General features: G+C 44.3%; 1 protein-coding gene across 2 annotated transcripts in view; it reads right to left on the bottom strand.

Annotated features, from left to right (window-relative positions):
- The window catches only part of PTDSS1 (phosphatidylserine synthase 1), a 61582-nt gene extending 43616 nt beyond the window's left edge, over positions 1 to 17966 (bottom strand). Inside the window, exons 1-2 of one of the 2 annotated variants that reach the window (XM_081816287.1) lie at positions 17678 to 17966; positions 8175 to 8266 (exon numbers count right to left, since the gene is read on the bottom strand). In XM_081816287.1, coding sequence (XP_081672413.1) covers positions 8175 to 8266; positions 17678 to 17856 — 271 coding nt within the window. In that variant the 5' untranslated portion in view covers positions 17857 to 17966. The remainder of the gene's footprint in view (positions 1 to 8174; positions 8267 to 17677) is intronic. The other variant, XM_081816288.1, reaches the window with a different exon arrangement.
- Positions 17967 to 17972: the final 6 nt, after the last annotated feature.

Here is a 17972-nt window from a genome sequence, read left to right as displayed (position 1 = left end):
CAGGAGGTGACGAACCAGTGCTGTTTGGTTCCGGGTTGTGACTTCTTCCCGGGGCCACGCTCAAACGTGGCTTGGTTTACTTTATCAGTCCCTCCATCTAGGACACATAATTTTCAATCAAATATTAAGAATGAGTTTGATTTCAAAGGAAACAGAAATCAAATGGCTTTGCCATAAGAAGAGCTAGCACTTCAAAAACTACCTCAGAGGGGCACCTGGGTGGCTCAGTCATTAAGGAATTGCCTTCTGCTCAGGTCATGGTCCCAGGGTCCTGGGATCAAGCCTGGCATCGGGCTCCCTGCTCAGCGGGAAGCCTGCTTCTCTCTCTCCCACTCCCTCTACTTGTGTTCCCTCTCTCACTGTCTCTCTCTCTCTTTGTCAAATACATAAATAAAAAAAAATCTTAAAAAAAGAAAACTACCTCAGAAATGAGAACATAAGATAGCACACAAAAAATAAGAATAAAAAAAAAATTAAAAAAGAAAATAAGATCACAGCTCCACTCGCCAGCAGCCTGTTAGGATTCCCATGAATAACTAAGTTCAAGGGACCGAACCTTAGGGAAGTAGTTGCGTCTCCAAGAGCTATGGGCCTGTGCCCTCTTCGTCTGCTTCTTCTCTTGATTATCACTGTTTTTCAGCTTTAATGAGGTATATCGACAAAGATTATTATTATTTGCGATTTTAAATTCCTCTAGGAAAAACCTAGAAAAGGTGAGTAAAATGATCTTTAAGCAAATTTCAAACCTAAGAAAGAATTTTTTTTTTTTTTTAAAGAAAAAGTAGTGGAGTGGGAAACAGGATGAGAGGAGGACAAGAATTTTGTTTCAAATTTAGGGGGCAGTGAATCTTCTGGATCACCTTCAAACCTCAAGGAGATGTGATTAACACTATCTTAGCTCAGAGAAGTCAAATGAGGCCAAAGGACAAACCGAAGGATGAATTCAGGAAAATCAAGAAATACTAGTATTTCACTCTCCTCAAAATACCTTAAAGAAGTGCTGAATGGCATTCCTCTTGCAGACAAGGATTAGGAAAGAGAGGGCTGATTCTGTGAACCTTCTTCTGGGCAGACTCATGACTTGATCCCACAAATACTTATTGAGAGGCCCTGTGGGCCAGGCACTGGGGGTACAGAAAAGGCTTGGGCAGTTTGGGGAGAGCGGGGTCCAAGGGGAAGGAATGGTTCAAGGAAGCCCCCAGAAGCTGGAAAAGCACACCTAAAGGTCACCTGTTGAAAGAAATCTCACAGCCAAACAGGTTTTTAAATTTCACTGCAGTGATGGAGTGATACAGTTATAATTACACCTGAATGATACACCAGTATGGTTAAAATCACACTTCTGCTGGAGTGCCAGTTGCTATAATGAGACGGAGGAAGCATTTAAAAAAAAAAATTTAAGGGAGGGGCGCCTGGGGTGGCTCAGTAGGTTAAGCATCTGCCTTCGGCTCAGGTCATGATCCCACAGTCCCGGGATTGAGCCCCGTGTCGGGCTCCCAGCTCGGCAGGGAGCCTGCTTCTCCCTCCCTCTGCCTGCCACTCCCCCTGGTTGTTCTCTCTCTCTGTCAAATAAATAAAATCTTAAAAAAAAAAAAAAATTTAAGGGAACTGGTAGAAAAAGAAAAGAGGGCAGGAAAGAAGCAGCATGGTGTAGATATCAGGTCCTGCTTCTCTGGCCTCACCCCAGGGTCTCTCCCTCCACATCTGCTCACAGGCCTGAAGGAAGGAATTCTAGAACCTACCCCAGTCACCCACCCTGGGGATGAAATTCTGTTTGGGTGTCCACTGCTCTCCCAGATAACTCAGTGGTAAAATCTAAGCCAATGCAAGCAATCCTTTCTCTCTCTCTCTCTTTTTTTAAAGATTTATTTACTTATTTGACAGAGAGAGAGATAGCGAGAGAGGGAACACAAGCAGGGGGAGTGGGAGAGGGAGAAGCAGGCTTCCCGCCGAGCAGGGAGCCCGATGTGGGATTCGATCCCAGGACCCTGGGATCATGACCTGAGCCGAAGGCAGACGCTTAACGACTGAGCCACCCAGGCGCCCCTCCTTTTTCTCTTTTATTCTTCTGGTCAGTGAAGATCTATCATGTGCCCACTTGTTTGGGCACTATAAATTCCTGTCCTCAGGTATGGATGGAGAAGAGGCCCAGGGCCCAATTCTGGTCAAAGAGAAGTGAGGACAAGCGTGCTGGAGGGTTTCTAGCAAGGGTTTCTTCACCCTTAAAAAGATCGAAGAAGTGCCCTCCTCCTCCTTTGGACACTGCCCGAGACCGTCTGTCCAGCACTGCGTCGGCTCTCACGGGACCATTAGGGTAGCAGCGCACAGCACCCACAGGCTGAGGATGGAACAGCAGAAAAAGGCGAAGAGCCTGAGTCTTCACATGTCACCGAGCAGCTAAATTAGCCAACCCTGGAACCACTCTATCTCAGAACTTCCTGACATTCGGGAAAGTAAACATTCCCTTTATTCTTCAAGCCATTTTGAAATGGGTTTCCTCTTACTTGTGGCCAAAAGCATCCTGACTGTTATAAAACCCTATGGAGAAAGTTAAGGGCTTCCTTGGTTATTTAGACTCTACAAAAAGCATCATGGGGCCCCCGCTTCCTGAAGGAGTTGACTGATTCTACCACCTAGCACAGATGAGCTCACACAATCGAATTTAGGCGTACGCTCAAACACACTGGGCAGCCTTTGTGAGGTCAAGGATAAACGCGTTCGAAGTTGCCAAAACAGAGCCATTCTGGGAATGCCATCCACTGCAGGCACTCCCCCAAAACTGCCTTTCAAGGAGAAGGCTAATGTTGGGCTCTGTTTCTCCCATCCATTTTCATTACTTAATTCGAGACTATGTGCCAAGGGTGGGGGTGAACGGAAAATCAAGTGACAAGACTGGAACAAGAAGAGGCATGTATACTCTGCTCAGAGAAGCAGCCGCCCAGCATCGGGGCCCCTGCGAAGGCCTGAAGTCTGAGTGCTGGCTCTGGAATTGGACAGCCACATAGCTCGGGAGTACCCTTCCCCAGGGGCCTGGCCTCAGCTCCCCCATCATCCACACTGGCACCTTCTGAAGCCACCCCTAATTTTAAAATATTCAATAATAACATTCTTTACTGTGGAAAACTTAGTCTTACTAATCATATGTAAAGTGTGGACAAAGGGATCTTTAGAAAACAAGGAGGACACAATGTGTTTGCTATGCACACATGGCTTTAAGAGAATCCCTCTAACTAGGTGCTGCCCTAAGTCCTACATGTTCTGCCTGTAGGGGAGTGGTGTGGGTGCAGGCACACACAGAGATGGCAGGGGAAGGATGTGGTGGGAAGAGACAGGATAGAAAAGAGAGAAGGAGGGATGCCTGGTGGCTCGGTCGGTTAAGCGTCTGCCTTCAGCTCAGGTCTTGATCACGGGGTGCTGGGATTGAGCCCCCGCATCGGGCTCTCTGCTCAGCAGGGAGTTTGTTCCTCCCTCTGCCTGCCGCTCCCCCTGCTTGTGCTCTCTCTATCTCACTCTCTCTGACAAATAAATAAATAAAATCTTAAAAAAAAAAGAGAGAGAGCGAGAGAGATTGAGAGAGAGAAGGTAGGCTCCGGGTGATATGCTACTCTCTCTGGTCACAGATGACATCTGGGCAATGAAGGATGGACACAACCACCCACGAGGTACAGACCAACTAAGACCCTAAGATTATATTCCTGGGGAAAAAGAAAAGCCAGACAGATAGAGAGGAACAGAAGAAAAAGGAGACGAAAACATATACAAAGACAGAGATAAAAACACATCACGATGGACCTAATAAGAAAAATACCCAGAACAAGTCAGACTAAAGGAAGATGCCGGAGCTGAGGTCCTCCCACCAGGCTGACATGGAGCGGCTGGGTGACCTTTCAGGGATGAATGAGGGCGGAGCATCTCAGCTTTCACAGCTGTAAACTGAGTAGGCTGAATGAACCCCATGGGCCTATGGGTCCTCCCCACTTTGTATGTATCACGAAGCCCACAAGCCAGGATAAAAAAAGCATAAAACAAACTTAGCTCTTATCTTCCCAGAAGGAAAGCAATAGCGCAGTCCCACAATGAGAGACTGAGTGGGTTAAGTGGACTTTGAAGATTAGAAGACTTCATTAGGGAACAGAAGAAAAAGCAGCAGAAAGCACGTAAAGTGTTACATCCGACAGACCTCATCCCCCAGCCTTCAGGGCCCTGGGTACCTACAGGAAACCATCTGCTAATGAAGCCCCAAGCCCAGCTCCTGCTAAAGCCTCACGGAAGGGATGGCTATAAAATCATAAAATCATGGCTATTGAGTGACTAATTTTTGAGACATCTCAGACTTCTAAAATGGCACTGGAAAAAGAAAAAGCAAGTTTAAAAAGAAAAAAACAAAGGCAGAAAAGAAATCTTCAGAGCCAAGAAGTTACCTCTGAGGACTCAGCGACAGTTAACACGCAGCCAAGAAAAGCTGAAGGCTTGCAGAGCATACCTGACACCCCTGGACTGATCAGTTCCCTAAGCACCTAGCATGCCTTGACTGATGTTTAAAAAAAAAAAAAGGGTAGTAGGACAGGGACAGACTAGATAAGAATTAAGAATAAAGGGCACAGAGCAATAATGGTCATGCCACTGCCTGATGACATAGGAGTAAGCAGCAGGCTCTCACAGGTAGGAACGGTAAAGGGAGGAGTGCCCGTGACCACCCCTTTACCTGTCACCTGCTCACCCTCCTTTACTTTTATGCCACCTTTGGAGGAAAAGGCCAGGTTCTAAAGCTCAAGTGGACGACCTACAGACTCGGGTGGTTCCTGTGTATTGCATGCTTTATGCTGCAAGTGGCCACTTAGCTGTCCTACAACGTGGGGCCCTTGAAAGAAAGGATGGGCTGTGTAACGTCCAAACTCTCCTCTTAACCAAAAATTCTGAACTCTGAGGTTCTGTGTGTTGGAAGAGGGAGGGAAAAGAAAGTTGGCAAATAGCCAAAGAAGTGGTTTGACATCAGGGACTTTTCCTAGAAAATTCTATAGTAGGGTCAATACCCTCTCATTCCATGACCTAGCCATACCATGGATATCTAATCATCATCCTCCAATAATTGTGCATGACTAGAGCTCTCAATCATCATGGAAAGGCCAAACTATGTTTGTCATATCTGCATAAGTTTGCAGGTGTTATAGACCGAATGTTTGTGTCGCCTGCCAAGATTCATTATGTGATAATTCTAACTCCTACAGTGAAGACTTCTCTTGGACCTTACAGGACTGGACCATAGAGCTACTTGGCTATGAACATTTGCTATTCTTTAAGACACAGGAAGAAGGATCTCAAAGGCAATTGGGAGATTATCTGAGCTGTCATTTCCACCACAAGCCTTAGAGTGCATGGGCCACTGGGCAGGTGGAGAGTGGGGAGAGTATCTCCACCTGAGTTTCAAAAGGCAAGATCAACACCCAGCAGAGCCATGGGGGCAGGCCAAACTCCAGGTGGGCAGAGCTATGGAAACAGGCTATTATTACCCTAGTAGGTCTGGAAGGCAGAGCACTGAGCCAAAGAGGACTGATTATTCTTTTTTTTTTTTTAAGTAAACTCTACCCCCCACATAGAGCTGGAACTCATGACACTGAGATCAAGTCACATGCTCTACCGCCTGAGCCAGTCAGGCGCTCCCAGGATTGGTTATTCTTGACCCTTAAAGTCTCATCCAGTTTGCCTTCCTGGTTTTGAACTTGCTTGGGACTTGTCACCCTCCCTTCTTTCCTATTTCTCCCTTTTGGAATGGGAGTGTCTGTCCTGTGCCTGTCCCACTACCAGACTTTGTAAGCACATGTTTGGTTTCATAGGTGCACAGCTGGAGAGGAATTCTGCCACAAGATGATCTTGTGTTATTTAAGCCATCCGGTCTATGGTATTCTGTTACAGCAGCCTGCACTGACTGAGACAGGTCTTCACATCTTGAAAGGTTTCCACTAAAAATTTAATCTAGAAGCTTGAGTGGTTGGAGAGTTAAACTCAGCTGTCAAATAACTTGGTTATCTAAAACAATTCATTCTCTGAAGGATTCAGTCATGATTTTACTGGCTGGATTCCTCCACTCCCAGCAAAAATCACGTAGTGCTACATAAGATTAAGCAAAAATACAGAACAAAATGCCATTGCCATCATCTTGGAAAGACTGAAGGCCTGTAAATCACTGATACTGTGATTTACAATAAGAACTACAGATTTGGTCTTTGTGCCCTTTTCTGGCGCAGAGCTCCTAAAGCCCTTGCAATTTCAAGTGATGAGAATAATGAATATTTTTTGCTATGTTAATGAGACCTGAGGAAACTACCTAAGGATGGGGCTGGTTGCCAGTGGAGACAAACATGTGATTAGAGAGTTGAAACTTTCAGTCCCATCCCCAAGACCTCCAGGGAAGGGTGAGAGGCTGGAGGTTGAGTTCATTTCCCAATAGCCAATGATGCAATCAATTATGCCTATGTAAATGAGGCCTCCAAAAAAACCAAAAGGATGGGGTTTGGGGAGCTTCTGGGTTGGTGAACACTTTTCTGACGCCAGAAGAGTGACACGCTGGAGAGTGCATGGAAGCTCCTAGTCCCTTCCCACATACCTTATCCTATGCATCTCTTCATCTGACTGTTGATGAGTATCCTTTGTAATAAACTGGCACTGTCATCTAGTGAGTAAACGCATTTCCTGCATCCTGTGAGCCACTATAGTAAATTAATCGAACCCAAGGAGGGGTCATGGGAAGCCCTGATTTATAACCATTTGGTCAGAAGCACAGGTGAAAACCTGAACATGCAATTGGCATCTGCAGTGGGGGGCCATCCCGTGAGCCCTTAACCTGTGGGATCTGATGCTAACTCTGGGTAGACAGTCTCAGAATTGAGTTGAACTGTAGGGCTGCCAGCTGGTGTCCAAAAATTGCTTACTGGTGGGGGAATACCCCCAGCCCTGCTGCTACTTGCCTCCCCCAACACACATAATTTGGAATTCGTATTAGAACTTTGTTACCATGGTAGATTTCCAAGTAGCAAAGAGTAGCATTCACAACGGGCTTCTTATATTACACATTACATTCTACTGAATAGATGGGAGGATAGAAAAGAAACACACCCTCAAGTATGATGTTTAAACCCAAGTATGGCCCTTGGAGCATAATGCATAGGTAAGACTAAAAAATTTCAAAATATCTTAAGAGTAAAAAACACAGGATATAAAAAGGAAGTGTTTAGAAATGGTTACAGAGAATAAGCAGAGAATATTCTAGGGAGAAGTTACTGAAGAGGAATAAGAAAAAACAAAGCAAGGGACAATTCAGAGGAAAGGGATGAATCTTAAGTATGACAGCTTTTATTTTATTTTTAAAGATTTTATTTTATTTGACAGAGAGAGCGAGAGAGAGTGAGCACAAGCAGGGGGAGCGGCAGAGGGAGAGGGAGAAGCAGACTCCCCACTGAGCAGGGAGCCCGATGCGGGGCTTGATCCCAGGACCCTGGGATCATGACCTGAGCTGAAGGCAGACGCTTAACTGACTGAGCCACCCAGGTATCCCCTTTAAAAAAAAACAAAAAACAAAAAACAAAGACTTTTCCTCACTCTATAATCATGATGGGGGATAAAATTCACAGTAATGATTGTCTTTTTTTCACCTGATGATGAAAACTCATATCCCAAATGCATGATCACAACATTTACTGTGATTAAAGATCACCTGGGACAACACATTATTTAAGTAATATTCATACAGCATTGACCCTGTCCTTAGCAAAAAGGACTAAATAATAATTGAGTATTTTAGGACTCAGCTGATATAGCAAAAATAGCAACCAGAACAACAGCTGACACTTACCGAGAGCTTACAATTTGTCAGTCACTATTCAGAGAATTTAACATGTATTAATTTAGTGAATGCTTTCAACAGTACCTACCTGACAATCTCCATTTACAGAACAGAGAGACTCAAGCACTTGGGAAGAAGCTGGGGGACTTCCCCAGGGCCACAAAGCTAGCCAGTGGCGGAATGGGCAGTTTGCCTCCATAGCCTGTGCCCTAACCACCACAGATTAGGTTTTTATTCCCATTTTCTGGTTTCATCTTCTAGATGGCATACCTCCCAAAAAACACCAAAGGGTACAATGCACAGGAGAAATGTGGTAAAGCATGACATCACTTACCATTGGGAAAAGCTAACACACTGATGATAAGGAAGAAGAAAATGACAGAGAGGATGCCCCTCCAGATGTTGTCCTCTGGGACAGAGTCATCCCTGAAAACAGAAAAGAAAACACGGAGTATTCATTTTCAGACCTAAACAGTCAATCCAGAAGGCACAGGAGTTCCATGTTCTAAATACCGGGGACTGTTAACTTCATTTTGCAAGCAAAGTCTTTACACACACTACTTACTCCTCACTATCCTTTCCTAAAATAACACAACCTTATACTAAAGTCCAGTCTTACAAGAAATGCAGTTGGCAACCCTACATACCGACACACATTCCACTGAGACAAAACATCTGAGGATCACTCTTCTTTATAAATTAAAAAAAAAAAACCAAAAAACCAAAAAACCCAGGATGTCAAAAGGTAAGGTTTATTTTGGAGAAATGCCTTTTGATTTCAATAATCACTAAAGATGACCTTTATGATGTACACTGTGGCAAAGAAATCTTTTGAAGTCAGAAAGAAAGCATAAGATTATAAGGAAGAAGAGCACAATGCAATGAGATTATCAATTCTTAAAAACGGGCAGTTGGCCATCTAAGGGATGAAAGAAAAGGGCAAAATGCTGGGTAATAAGGAAGCACCAGAAAACAATATTAAAAGAAAAATCATGAGAAAACAGAATACAAGATTTACGGTCAGACCAGAAGCAAAAGCCCTATAAAGAAAGGGGATGAGTTTCCTCCCTCTGTGCCTGGTCATTTCTATTGCTGTATTTATCTCTTCCATAACCCTAGTAACTGAAATGATTCCATTTATTAGTTGGTATGTTGTCTGTCTTCAATACAGAAAGTAAACTCCTGGGGCACCTGGGTGGCTCAGTCAGTTAAGTGTCCGACTCTTTATTTCAGCTCAGGTCATGATCCCAGGGTCATGAGATTGAGCCCCATATTAGGCTCCGTGCTGGGCATGGGGCTTGCTTAGGATTCTCTCTCTACTCCTTCTTCTGCCCCCACTCCCCTGCCCTGCCCTGCCCTGCCAAAACAAAACAAAAGGATATATAGAAAGTAAACTCCTGAAGGCAGGGCATTATTCACTCATTGTATCCTCAAAGGCTGGCACACAATAAGCCCTCAGTGGATATTTGTGGACTGATTACTGATTACAAAGAAAATCTATTGTATAAAACCATGTAAAATTTCCCAAATGGAAATTTTCTTAACATTGATGGCAGAGAAAAATTAGGTTTTGACAGTTTATATTAAAAAAAAAAGGAAAGTCTAGTAGCATACTTGGGGCTCAAGAGAATCAAACAAAGGAGGGAAAACAGAAGTCTCACACAGTAAGATTTTCTGAATTATTGATAATTATTAAGAAGCTCGAGAGAGGGAAGTCCAGAGTTTTCAGTTTAAAAACGTGCAGGATGAGTAGAGAGAAAATAGGAGAAAAGAACGGAAGGAGATATTTAGACATAATGAGACTAGTAGCAATAAATTCAAAAGTGATTTTTGAAAGTTGGGTTTATCTGTGCAAGGACTGCAGCGAAAGAGCTTTCAAAAGACAGATATTAAATTAAGATTAAACATTACTGAAGGAAAAGAAAAGAGGTCAAAAAAAACCTTACAGGAAAATCAAGTTAACATATTAAAAAAATCTAGAACATCAGAATACATGAAGAGGTGTGGAATGAAATGGTAATCAATTACCCAATTAAAGACTAGGTCCTGGGGTATTGGGCTTCCAAAAGAGAAGTTAGTTTAGATACCAACTTCTGTTCATGCTAACTTTCTGTACCCAATTAAATGATTTCCAGATTTATAACAGGACTGAACATAAGGTTCCGAGGTAAGAGATAACACAGATCCCATTCCTTAAATCATCATCTGGCCCAACAGCACTAACACTAATGCTGGACAAACAATGCTTCACTGTTAACTTCATAGATCTGCTTATAAAACCAAACTACCCAATCAGATGGACTTCCTCTTGCAGCAAAGTGTAATCATATTTTAATGTACACCCCAACAATTTAACATCTGCCCAGAAGTTATGAACATGGACGGCCCTAAAAATGCTAGCCCAATCATTTACTAGGGTACTTGCCATGGCCTTTGGCTTAGGGAAGCCCTATGTCCAATTTCCAAGACGAGCTTTTATTGAAGAATGGCTACCCACAGGGACTGGGGGAACACAACGTCCTCATTCAGGCCAACATCCCACTACCGATACCAGTAACAATAATGACAATAACAACAGCTCCCCTTTATCAAGTATTTACTGTGTACCAGGCACTGGACAGGCAGTTTTGAAACATCATCTCTAACTGTCACAACCCATCTGTGAAATGGGGTACTATCAACCATATTTTACAAATGAGGTAACAAAGGCTCAGGAAGGTTACGTAATTCTAATTTGCCCAAGCCTATAATTTTAAGAAGTTGCAGAGTTCCCATTTGAAACCAGGTCTGCTAGACTCTGAAGATGATGAGCCAAGCTGCCTCCTAAAAAAATTATGTCATCCTAAATCTATCTGACTCATGTTAGATGCACAGGGATGGTATAAAAGAGTTTGACAGGGCGCACATAAAAGCAAGGCTGAAATAAATTAACTGTTGCCTGCGAAAAGAAGGTTGATACTGTAACTCATACTTTTTACTAAAAATATATTCTAGATGATTGGAAGAAGTAAAAAAAAAAAAACCAAACCAAACAACAACAACAAAAAACCAAAACCCCAAAACCAAAAATCAAAAACCCAAAAAAGCTCTGGAAGAAACAATGGATGAATTAAAAAACCAAAAACAAAACACACCAATGCCAGGGCACGCTGCCCTGCCAACTCTCCTGGTTCTGACAACCTTGACCACAGCCCTGACTTCTCCCCAAGGCCTACTGCCGCCATCGGCCACAAATGTCTCAATCTCTGGTGCTCTGGACTTGCCAAGCAACTTCCGCAACTGGCATTTTCTTTGCACGGCCCCGCAGTTCTGTGGAGGAGTATTATCTTGACTTGGAGGAGGAAGGAGATAAAGCTCTTGCTTTCTCTGGCCCACAGTTACACACAAATAAGAGGCTGAGTGGAAGTAGGAGCCAGGGCTTCTGGAACATTGGCTCTAGGTCAAGACTGCTACATTTACCAAAATGATACAGACAGACAAGCTGGGGGTGTGGGGGGGTGTGGGGGGGAGTAGGCCAAGTCCTTTTCCCTCTCTGCCAAATTTAGGAGGTGCTCCGGAAGCATGTGGGGGTAGCCCTGACTACATACAGTGAAAATACTGAATGGGCAGATTACAATAAAACCGTAATTTAACCTCCAGAGGGCACATATTCCATCTCATTCCCCTGAGGTACCTCGGGCGCCCAGCACAATCCTTGGCCCATAGCAGGCCTTCTCAAAACAGTGGGTGCCAGAATGAGCGAGACGCTATGGCTGAGTGGGCCCAGCGACTCAGGTCAAGTGAGGGTGAACCACAGCCTGAGCCCACGGAGTCCACTAACGGTGGCTTTCCTGTCCCGGTGGGGATGGCCAGTCAAATATTCAAACACTTCAACTCCTTCTGTCAAATGCTGTTTCAACCAATATAAGGAACTAACTGCCCAGAGAACAGAGAATGTCCTAAAAGCAGGAAAGGTATAAAGGAAAGCCCTGAACTAAAAAAAGGCTGCACTCAGAAAAATTTTAGACTCCGTTTCTGTGTCAGTTTAGTGTCTGACTATAGGCAGGCAGTGGGCGAGGCCGACTTCAGGAAACCGAAGCACACTCCACGCAGTCACTCACATGTCACCTCGACAAGGCTTCCTCCCTGGGGCCAGGCAGAAAGGAACCTTTTACCAGGACTCCTAAGGCTGCTAAGTAGGTTGTCCTCCCTCCCCCAATCTTCTCCTACCCTTCCCTTTAATAGGAGTCCTTGAAATTCAGACACACAGGTAGGGTCATGTTGATAAGGCCGGTCCCTGTTAAGGATCCTCTCTCCCAATGGAAAACCTAGTCCCAGGTTACAAGGTGGAGCGGTGTTAACTAGCTTTGGTATTGTCTTTAAAGACTACATTCATTTCATTTTACAGTAAGTTATAATCCTTGTTGAGAATTATAACTTAGATCTATCAACGAAAGGAGAAGAGTGATTTTTTTTAAAGTTCTTACTGGATAAATGATTTCCTGTATTTGATTCATTTAGCATTTACTGGGTGTGTATCCTGGGATGATGAAGGTATTTGGCCTCAAAAAATTGATATAGTAACAAATACTATAATGCCAATAAGAGACACACAATAATAAGAGATATTTGGAAGTATATAAACATGTCTTCCTCAAACAATCGAGAAAGGTGTCCGGGAAGGCGCCCATCCAGGTGGACTGTGCAGGATACCATGGGCTCGTGGGTAGACAGGAGGCACCGGGAGGTGCTCTCTAGCAGCAGAGGGCCGCCAGCCTGGCACTGGGTGTGGAGTCGGTGAGCCAGCTGGGCCTGCTGTGTGCCCTGCGTGCAGGTGTCGGGGGTGGGGGACAAGGCTAGAGAAGGAAAACTCCTCCACAATGAAAGACCTCAGAGTCCAGCCAGCATTCCCTACAGGTGATGGGGATGCAGTGACAGACTGTATGCAGGGACAGATGGGGTCACAACTTTGTCTTAGAAGGTCATGAGGGCAGCGGTGTGGAGGACAGGTGCGAGGGAGGTGGAATAAAGGTTTGGGAGCATACTATCCCAAAGGATAAGGGGATTGCTGAGCTAAGGCCTGGGCCTGGGCAGAAGAGAAGAGCTCTGAGAGCTGTAAAGGCCCAGTGAGACCTGGGGAAGATAAACTAGGTCTACTCCAGGTGAGCAGACACCTGGACCGTTGAATAGCTGAACTGAATTAAACGGGATACCAGGGCCAGGGGCTCAGAAAGCAGTTGTGGCTGACTGGATAAGACCTGGTTTCTGGATTCAACGAGACTGAAAACCTGCTAACTTCCCTACAAAAATCTGAGGCTACAGAAATTATTAGCACAAGACTAACTGTATTACTCTCGGTAACAGAATTATAGCTAAAATGCTAAACACCAGGTAGCAATTGGTAGGCATGCAATCTCTCTGAGGTAAGGCAGCATTTAAACCAAATAAACATCGGAAGTCACCCAGGAACCTATTTCCTACAGAAGACCCCAAAGAAATATAGGATTCATTTTCCCCTCCAATAAGCTTATAATCGTATTAGGGACCTAAAACACCAGACATAAATATAAGAAAGGATATAGAAGATGCTTACTGAAATCCAAGGAGAAATATGATTCAAATAGGAAGTGGGGAAGAGAAACGTGAAGATCACTCGTAACTGGACCTCATCAGAGGGCACCACCTGACAGTGTACTCTGTTCCCCGCCCCCACCCCACCAGGGCTGGTTTAACCCCAGCACACAGCCGCTGTGGACCATCACTTAATAGAGCTGGTGTCAGGGAACAAGGACATCCAGGCCTTCTGTTAATGGGAGAGAAAGAACATGATGTACACAAAGGAAACAGAACCAAGACAACTGAATCAGCAGCATCAGGAGACGTTTTCTAATGGGATTTATATGGGCTAAAGGGGAAAAAATGGGGAAAGTTGGCAGGTCTCCATGAGGGAGGTGACAAAGAAGGCAGAACTAAGTAAGGCTCAGGGACCTGATGAAGAACGGGAGCTCCAAGTCTACTCAGGGAAATGAAATAAAAACCATTCTTAACAAGTAAATAAGAACAAATCAACCAAAAGTCTGTCCATGTCCCTGCCCTCCTCTGTCTCCTGAGTCTCCTATCAAGGAGAAAGCCAGCACAGACAGACTAGGAAGCACTCAGGGACAGCAAGCTGCAGGAAGGCAATCTCTTCTGGGGTAAGTGAGGATTGGATGAGGTTCTCGGACAGGCACTCCTAGAGAGGTGGATTCCATGGTTTTATTGCCAAGTGCCTCTTAAGGAAAGGGTGGGCTGCTGTGAACGGGATTTAGTAGATTTGGGTGTTTTCAAATCTGATGTTTGAGTTTTTGCCATGAGGGCCATTCACTATGTCCAAGTTTGCCAATCTCTGAAAGCAGAATAAATATGAAACACCTCAGTAATTATACTCTGAACTTGAGACAAAGGTTCTCCCTGCTCCATTTTGGCTGAACAAACTTCCAAGACTTATGCCAAAGCATTTATCTTATAAGAAGACTTATTCTAAAATGTGGCAAAATGAGCTTGAGGAGAATGATTCGATGGCATCTGGTTTATTTTTAATGATAGTGAAAGAGACAGTAGATTTAAACACTATGATTTAACAGTGGGTTGGCCTAGTTGCTATTTAATAAAAGAACTACTTGACAAACACAAACCTGTCTCAGACTTCTGTGCGTGGTATCTAATCCTAAACGATCCTAAATTCTTGCTGTGTCTCTGCAGTATGTGACAGGACCCAGCTACTGTTGCTCACCTACTGGTCATACGGCACCCCAAAAGTATTCGATCTCCTGTTCTCTACATCACTAGTCTTTGAAAAACACACTTTTTCACTGTTACTGAAGGAACTGCACTGAACAGTCATCCAACTAATCCTGTTATAAAGTAAGGATAAGGTACTGGAGACAATCATTACAAAAGAGCAGAGAATGAATAATCTTCATTTAAGAAGTCGCTACTTTCAATCTTTATGGAGAAAGAGCGATCACTGTAATGTCCCACTTTAAAGGGTCACAAATCATTACAAAAAATGAGTAAGAGGTAGTAAGTACCAACTGCACTAATGGTGCTTATGATTTTATAGAAGGTGAAACTTGTTATTAATGAGTTCTTGAACAGATGGTTTCTCTTTATGAAATTATTGGAAGAAATAAAAAGATTATTATTTTTGGAAAAGACCATAGGCTGAGGTTCAGATTATGCCTTTTCTATTACTTTTGACAAGCTATTAAAATTCATATTCTCTGCTGCAGTTTATCGACTGCTTTGGCAGAATATGCTGTAAAAGGGAAATTACAGAAGAATGTGACTTTCTGTAATAGAAAAGAGGAAGAGAGATCTATTCTTAGAGGGCCTAGAATAATATTAAAGATAAAAGGCTGGAACAAACCGCTCATTCTTTTTCTCATTGTTTAGAATAAAATACCATAATTACTTTTCTTATTTCCAAAGAGACTCTTGCACTAATTCCGTCATTGTCAACCCACACAGGAGATTAAGTTAAACCGAAATTAATACTAAACAGACATGTATGTTATCCAAGCAAAGCAATGTCCATTATTTCAATGCCTTCATCCTTTTTCTCAATAATAGAGCATACTTCCTCCTCGCTCCTTGACAAATATAATTTAGAAGACATTAGCATACAATGAAACGATGTAACAGTTATGGCTAATGTTTACTGAGCGCTTACTATGTGGCATGCACTGATCTAAACACAGATTATCTAAAAAAATGAACTAAATCCTCATGACAGATAATCCTATGGGGAATTAATAGATATTTCCATTTTACATATAAATAAGGAAACTGAGGCTTAGCAAAATTAAGTGGCCACACTGCTATTAAGTGGTAAAATCGGATGACATAATGAATGAAGTATTTGAGAGTAACCATGATTAGGGACAAGAATGAGTTTTCTCCCAGGCTAGAAATATGTTCTTGGTTGGATACTATGGAAAGGTCTGGTCTTATCCCACTGCATAGAATTAGCAGAAGACTTTATAATCATAGTAGCTGTATCCCTCAATCATTAAGAGTAATAGTTACATATGCTTTATAGTTTCAGGTAGATGTATGCAAACAGATAAACACAAAATAAGACCCAAGAGTCAAATGGATTGTGGAGGTCAGAAACAAGTGTGATGTGGGAAGATATTTAGTTTTATGAAAATCTGAAAGATTGCAGTGATTCCCAATGCAGGCACCCCTGGCACCTGCGCGTGTGCAAGTGTGCATGTGTATGTATGTGTATATCTTGCAGGTACATGTGCACACACAAGCATTTATATAGGGGACAGTTCATTCTTCGTTGTACAGTGCTGTCCCGTGTGTCATAACACATCTAGCGTCCTTAATCTCCACCCACTAAATACCATAAGTGCCAATCCTTGTGACCACTCAATATACTTCTGCACATTTTCTGCTGACCTGGAACAAGAACCATTGATTGCTGGATAAAAATACTGAGAGAAGTAACTGACGTTAATTGTGCGTTGTGAATGAGGTACTCTGCTAAGTGCATTCACACATATTCATTTATTACTCATAAACCCGTATAAGGTAAGTACATATTTTATCTCCATTTTACAAGTGTGGATCCTGAGGCTCAGAGAAAGGTTGAGGAACTCAACCATGGACACACAGACACTTGAAGCCAACAGTCTGGCTCCAAAACTACACTTCTCTGGGTTGATCTTGTAAGCCATAAGAGTGTGGTAGGCATGCCTTTCCTTTAAAGAGGTTCAGTCAGAAAATACAAATCCTTGTTAAGTAGGACCCATAGTGTGTATGTCATTATGAACCTGGGATGGAATATTTCCCTGGGTTGGAGGTGAGGGGCCACATGTTCAGTGACTAGTTATATGATGTAGGTATCAAGAGTTGGGCTGGAGAGCTCCTATGCACAAGTATATATTAGAACAGCTTTGAGCGACTGTGTGTGTGTGTGTGTTTTCGGGGAGAAAAGAGTTGTTTATGTGTTGAGGTTTATGTGTTTTATTTATCACTTCCACAGCATTTACTATGCACCAGGCACTGCTACAATTGCTTGACAATATCTCATTGTGTAGCAATGTACAAGAGGTGATAGGTAGCAGCTGTGCTGGAAGGAGAAAGGTCAGCTTTGATACAGATCTACATCATTTGTGTTGTGGTCCTGTTTGAGGCTGGGGGAAGGGTTATGCTAGATGGTTTGTGTGCCACGCATACCAGAGGTGCTGCATGGGAAAGACTGTGTAGTGCAACTTCCATGTGCATTTTGTGCATGGCCGGTAGTGAATACTGGAAGAGATCCAAAGGAAGGGGTCCTGGTTGTGTCCTGGGCCTGTGTACGGTGCGTGAAAACGCTGTGGACCGGGGTGCTTTCAGCGTGTAGCGGTATGTGCTGAAAGTGGTGCATAGGAGATGATTCATACGGTGTGCTCGGTAGGGACGGGGGCTGGAGAGGAGGGGGGCGCATCGTGATGTGTGTGGGGAGCGATGCTCAGTACGATAGGAGAGGTGGGCATCGCGCTAGGTGACCCGCGAGTGCTCCTGATGTGGCCCGAAGCGCTGTATAGGAGGTAGTATAGGGTGGGGGTTGACGGTGGGGGTTGGAGGGTAGGGGCGAACGCCAGTCCAGAAGCGCTGTCGGGCAGGAAGCTAGGTGTGCTGTGAGACACCGCGCTGGTGGAGGAGCTGATGGGCGGTGGGTCTGCGAGTGTGTGCGTGGAACAGCCAGCACGATTCCTCATCCAGAGCTCCAGCGGCCCACGCTCCTCACCACCGCCTCCCGCCCTCACCACCGCCTCCTTCCCTTCGCCCAAGGGCGCTCCCTCCACGCGGCCCGGCCCGTCTCACCGGGTGAAGGCGAAGTACATGAGGCTGACGATGGTGAAGCTGAGCAGGGTGATGGTGTGCGGCCGGTAGAAGAAGTCGATGGTGATGTCCTCCACTTGCTGCTCGTTGATCATCCGGAAATGCATCTTGTAGTTCACATCATCTTTGCTCAGGGTCCGACTCCCCACGCAGGACGCCATGGCCCGCCTCCCCGTCCTGCGGCGGCGGCGGCGGCGGTCCCGGCCCGTGGAGGCTGGGACCCCGGAGGTGACGAGCCGCTGCAGGAGGGCAGCCGGACGGCGGGGTCGAGTCTGGC

Source organism: Leptonychotes weddellii, chromosome 4, assembly GCF_054177405.1.
Source record: "Leptonychotes weddellii isolate Sample4059 chromosome 4, ASM5417740v2, whole genome shotgun sequence".
In the NCBI taxonomy this organism is placed as follows: Eukaryota; Metazoa; Chordata; class Mammalia; order Carnivora; family Phocidae; genus Leptonychotes; species Leptonychotes weddellii.
Note: the sequence above shows the minus strand (reverse complement) of the source record. Positions and strands in the feature narration are given on the sequence as shown.